We start from the raw sequence: 5,974 nt of genomic DNA, 5'->3' as shown, positions 1-5,974 counted from the left end.
AACCAATTTGTAGATATTCTAAAGTCAAACAACAAGAAATTGATGAAATAAGTTATGGTTAACCATAGATAGCATACCATGTGGTAATCAAAACAATTATTAGATAATGGAAAAACTTTTTAAATCAGATTCCAAGATACTGTGCACTAAATAAGCCAAATTTTGCAAAACGAACATCAAAACCGAAACAAAACAAAAAACCCCCCACAAAACCAGACAAAGAAACATGATTTAAAGCATATTTATCAAAATGTCATTAGTGATCATCTTGACTAGTGAAATTATAGGTGATCTGAATTATCTTTATAAGACTTTGTCTCATAATAAATATCAAATGTTAAAAAAGTTTACTCATTCAAGTAGCAAAACGTTATTGAAAAAATTATCACTTTTACGGTTCCTCCACAATTCCTCTTCAGCATGAAAATGAGGACGTATCATGTCTTAGTACTGTCATCTCACTTTCAAACTAACCCAGCAAATGTCACACGGGTTCAGGCATCAGTTTTGCCCACAGTTTTTTCTACCTGTAGGATTCAAGACTTATTTTGAGGAATAATGACGCCAAGGTACAAGACTTGCTTGCAGACTTGGCTTCCACTCTTAAGTGTTCTTCCAGAATCTTCTGATGGGCACCTCGAAAAGCTTCAGCTAAGGATAGAAAACCCTTAATATGGGGAGCTGCCATCAGTGAAATTGGTGACCTGATTGTTCACACTCAATGTGCTTATAAAAATTTCTAAATGCTACTATCCAGTTGAGCAGGTCACTGGTGGGCTCTGGTTCTGACCAGTTAGCATATGCTCCTGCCTACTTGGTTGGCACAGAAGCCTGACAATCCTGTGACATTTACTTCTCCTCTCAAAGCTGCCATTTGCTCATGTGCTTCTGGGAATATTAAGTAAAGATAACACTTGTAAGTTGGCAAATACAGTGCTCGATACATAGTGAGTCTTCGACATATGTTAGTGATTATTTAAAATACATAAATACACACAGAATATTGATTTGATAAATAGGACTTTATTTCTGGTAAACAGGGACTTTCATGTCTAAAGGTCGCTGTTACAGGTTGCGTTGTGTCCCTCCAAAATTCCTGTGTTGAAGTCCTAACCCCCAGCACTTCAGCATGTGACCTTATCTGGAAATAAGACGATTGCATGTGTAATTAGCTAAGTTAGGGTGAGATCATACTGGAGTAGGGTGTCCTTATATAAAGGAGAAATTTGGACACAAACAAGCACACCGGGAGAATGCCATGTGAACGCGAAGGTGGCGATCAGGGGGATGCTTCCACGGGCCAAGGAACGCCGAAGATTGCCGGCCGCCCACCAGAAGCTGGGGGAGAGGCCTGGGTGGAGCAGGGTCTCCCCGACAGCTCAGAAGGAGCCAACTTTGCCAATGCCTGGACCTCAGATTCCTAGCCTGCGACTGTGAAATGATGCATTTCTGTTGCTTAATCTACCAAGTTTGTGGCACTTGGTTACACCAGCCCTGGGAAGCTAATATAATCACAATTCTGAAAATTGATCCTCATCGAACACTTTCAGTGTAGGTGATAGGTCAGATTGATCTGGAGGTATCCTAACATTCTTGGATTTAACTTTTAAAACACTGACACTGAGTCGGAAAGTTACTCAGGGGTGGGACTACATCTCGTATGTCTCTGGTTCCAACAGTACCCTAGTACTGTGCCCGGTGGGGAGACAGCATCTAGAGACAGTAAGGCATACCATAGAAAGGAGGGGCCTTCAAGGATGTAGTCGGTATAGTTAGCATGTCTCAAATGAGGGCAGCCGTCTGAGCTGCATTGCAGTGTCCTCTTCTGATAAAAGGACCTGCCTTCTCAGCATTGCCGGTACTCAGTAACCCGTTCTATGTTAAATGCTTAGGACAGTGCCTGGCATGTTTCTGAAATTTTAAACGAGGTGGTCAGGATAGGCTGCACATGAAGCAACATTTGAGCCAAGAGTTGTAGAAGATGAGTCAAATCAGCCAGGCAGATATCTGAGAAAGGACAAGTTCAGGCCAAAGAAACTGCCAGTGCAAAGGCCCCCAGAAGGGACAAGCCTAGTAGAGTCTGCAGCACAGAAAGGCCTGTGTGACTGCAGCTGAGTGGGGCGGGAGGCCCGAGGCGTGATGGGGAAGCCAGGTAACTCTCAACAGATGGCTTGACAATATTATAAGGGTAATATTCATGACCTCAGATATCTATTTACCAATATTTAAGTCTTATATAATATCTACTTATAATAGTTAAGTCTGGATAATGACTTAATGAAAGCGGCTATTATTTAAGGAGGTTTAAAGTATGCTAGGCGCTTACACATAGGGATTCTCTCTTTTAATCAACATAATAAACCTGCAAGTTCTTATTCTTGCTTTATAAATGAGACTTAGACTCCTTGGGCAGTTTGCCTATGTTTCTTAGCTGAGAACTGGCGGTGACAGGAAGCAAATCTGGGGTGGTTGGCATCCACAGCCAATTTGGTCCACACACCAGAAATCTCTCACCAATTGCTGAGTCTTTGCATGAAGCCCACGGCTGGGTATATGGCAATCGACAGTTATATTTTGTGCAAAAGAGCCTTCAAAAAGATGTGAAGATGTGAATAATAATACCGCATTTATGAAAAAGAAAGAAGACACACGTTCCCTCAGAGCCGAAAGGGCCGAAGCCACTGAGGGAGAAATAAAGGGAGAGGTGGCGATGTTTAGGTAACAGATCAAATCACACCTGAGCAGACAGGTGATACGGGCGATGGCTTCTGAATGCCGCTTAAAAAACTGTCACGGCGATGACGCCGGCGATCAGAAAGTTCGCTGCGAAGTGAGCCGTCATCATTTCCACCGTATGTTGGCCTCGTCCTTGGGCTGGCGAACTGACTTATTTTACCTGAGGTGTTTCGTTCTTAATTTGTTTTTCTTCACTCTGAAATGCCCCTTTTCATCTCATCTGTCTCGTTTTATTTAAAATATACTTCCAGAAAGTCCTTTTGTAGCTCGAAGCATTCTCAGGAAATCTGCTTCTGTTCACTGGGTCACCTTTTTCTTCCTGGTGTGACTGATCCTCTTGCCGTTCCTGTCTCTCTTATATTTCTCTTTTAAGTCTCTTGTAGCATTAGTATGTAGCTATTTATTTATTCCCCACAACTGGCGTGGGCAGATGGAGTCCGTGTCCTGAGATAGTGTGGGTGAATTCTCTGTGGTGTTCTTTCTCGGGCACCAGTTTGTTCTACACAAACGCATCCATCTACCTCCTCAAATTATACCGTATGTCGCTTCTTTCCAGCTTCTTATCACCTGAGATTTGTAGCACTAACTGAAGGTCAATGACCAGCTGGGGCCTAGTACCGTCCTCGCTGGTGGCCGGTCCCTCCACATTTTGGGGACTTCGAGCTAGGCTTAGTCCACCCAAGTGGGGATGGAAGAGGACAAACACAGCATCTCTTTCTGCCTCACCGAATCTTGAAGTAGCTTTGCTGCTTTTACACGTGAGGGTTGTTTTATCTTAAATGTCCAGTCACCCAATTTGTTCATTCTTCTAGGACACGAGAAGGTATTAATGACCATTCTTGGATTCGTGGCTTTAAGTCTTTTCTTTCAGTTGTGCATCTGGGGTGGGGGTGGTGTCAGGAGATGCTGGACCACCCATCAGCCACCTGTCTCTCTCACTGGCCAATGCTTAGCAATTTAGGCATCGGCATCAAAACCCCCAAGTTCAGCTGCTGACTTATTATTTTTCATTCATCTGGTCAGATTTGGTGGAGAGGGCAATTCCAGGATCTAGCCTCATTTCACACAGTCTTTAACTAGAAACTCTCTTCATTTATGGATCTTGAATATGAAAACGAAATGGTGCTGCTTACGAGCTGGGAGTCCTTAGACAAAGGCCTTGCACGCTACGGGACCGTGGCGAAGAGCAAACGGGGTAACGTGTAATGTCCATGGGATGCAGGAACCTAAGCTGCTAGACTGTGTGTGCACTTCCATTCCAGCAGCTCCTAATCCGTTCTAGACCTTGTAGGTGAAGGGTAATGAGATTAAGGTTTTCCCCAGACTCTTCAGTGTCTCTCAGTATTACAGCAGCAAGTGACTCTGGATCCTATTTTGCATATAAAAGTAACTGCAGTGTCCTCTTTAGGCTGATGAACCAGGCAGCAGTCAGCTCTTGCCCTTGGGGCTGGGACGTGAGTGAGAGAATCTTTTGTTGGCTTTTAGAGCCGGCCCCTCCCCTGGGCAGACCTCGAGACTCCCTGAAGGAGCTCCAGAGCCTTCAGCAGATTTTGAAGTTAGCAAACCTGCTAGGTTAGTCCTGGAGGGCCCTGACCGAGATTTGCTGGCAGGAAAGTTCACTGAAAACCTCAGAGGGGAAGTACCATGAAGAAGACAGGAGTCTGAGCTGAGGGCTTGGGCTCAATGTAAGGGCCTTCTTAGGCTTTATAGCTGACCTCGCTGGTCAGCTGCAGCTGGCTTTGGCCGAGTCTGGAAGCCTCTGAGACTCAGCTCCCCCGGCAGTATATTCCGTGACATGAAGCTGTTTGTGGTGCTAACATCAGTGCACCGGGCTACGTTTCTCTTGTTATGGTTTTGGATGAGTAGCCATTCATTTATTTACTCGTTAATTTCTATCGTCTACAAATATATGTTGCTCCCTTGCACACACCAGGCCCTGAGAATAAAGCAGCATATGTCATGGGCAAGATCATTGCATTCATTGAGCTTATTATTCTGGTTGGCAAGACAGGCACTCGCAAGCGCACAGGCGGGAAACGTACCGACTTTAGGGAATAAAGTCATTGATCTTTAGGGAATAAATGGAGAAACTGTGGTAAAGGGGAACTGGAAGGTTAGTCCTAGATACAGTAGGGCCTTTGGGGAAGGTTCCCCGTAAGGACTCGTTACTCACCTGACCTCGAGTGGGATCTTAGGCACCTTCTTAGAGACCTTGAACTGGCCTCTGTCCCCACGGATGTCGGTGAAGTACACTCCGGCCACACTGGTCACCTGGTTTCCGGGGAACCTGGACAGCACCTTGTCACGACCGTGCTGACTGGCCCAATACCAGGCCTGGCCCCCAATGAGCAAACCGCCCCCCCGTTTCACAAACTGGGTCAGCTCTGCAGTCAGGGTGTTGTTGTAGGCGTTGATGCAGTAAACCCGCAGAGGGTCTCCAGGGTCTGGCCGAATCTGTGCCTCAAGCCCCGAGGCCTGCAGGATGCATGCTAGTGATTTCAGGGAGGGGTGCACGCCCACGGGAGCCCCACGGGAGGGCTGGAGCCAGTGCACTGCATTGAGAAGAAATGGAGCCAAGCCAGTATCCAGCAGGTAGCCCTCGTGGGACACTACCACCAGGCGGCCTCGGCCGTACGAAGATGCAGCAATGAGGACTTGGCCCTTGCCATTCACCATCACCGGGAAGGCGGCCTCTCCGGTAAGAAGGAGTTCACACGGGATGGGGCCTTTGGGGACATCCCAGCTTGTCACTCCATCCATAAGGGCCTCGAAAGCATCAGCGGGAGTTGTCGCCATGTCGGTCAGCTGCTGTGGAGGAAAGCAAAGACGGCGTGGTCAGAACAGATGAAGGAGTGCGTGAGCACACGAACGACTAAACGCATTCGGACGAAAACACCTCGGTGGGTCCCCACTGTGTGCCAAGCACTGGGGGCGCAGCAAGAAACGCAGCAGGCGAGGTCCCTGCTCTCACAAGCCTACTATTTTAGAAGGTGAAAGACCATAAATAAATAAGTAGATAAACATAAAATGCAGCAATTAGAAACTTATGCTGAAAATAAAACAGTGATGAGCTCTCGGGTGACAGGAAAGGCCCAGATGAGAAAGTAACACTGAAGTTGAAACCTGACATTTAAGTCGAGACCTGAAATGCTGAAGAGGAAGTGAGTTCCAAAGAAAGGGGGGCTGGAGAGAACTGGGTGGGGAGCTGTAGGACCTCGGTGGAGTGCGGGGGTGGGGA

The 5,974-nt window shown here is 46.5% G+C and overlaps 1 protein-coding gene across 5 annotated transcripts in view; it reads right to left on the bottom strand.

Moving 5' to 3' along the window:
- LOC105304110 (TRPM8 channel-associated factor 2-like) overlaps window positions 1-5,974 on the bottom strand; it is a 20,357-nt gene that overhangs the window by 12,413 nt on the left and 1,970 nt on the right. For 4 of the 5 annotated variants that reach the window (XM_011378059.2, XM_011378063.2, XM_011378062.2 and 1 more), the window contains exon 2: window positions 4,910-5,544. In XM_011378059.2, the coding sequence (XP_011376361.1) occupies window positions 4,910-5,544 (635 nt within the window). The remainder of the gene's footprint in view (window positions 1-4,909; window positions 5,545-5,974) is intronic. The other variant, XM_023522067.1, reaches the window with a different exon arrangement.

The sequence above is a fragment of the Pteropus vampyrus genome, unplaced genomic scaffold (genome assembly GCF_000151845.1).
Source record: "Pteropus vampyrus isolate Shadow unplaced genomic scaffold, Pvam_2.0 Scaffold329, whole genome shotgun sequence".
In the NCBI taxonomy this organism is placed as follows: Eukaryota; Metazoa; Chordata; class Mammalia; order Chiroptera; family Pteropodidae; genus Pteropus; species Pteropus vampyrus.
Note: the sequence above shows the minus strand (reverse complement) of the source record. Positions and strands in the feature narration are given on the sequence as shown.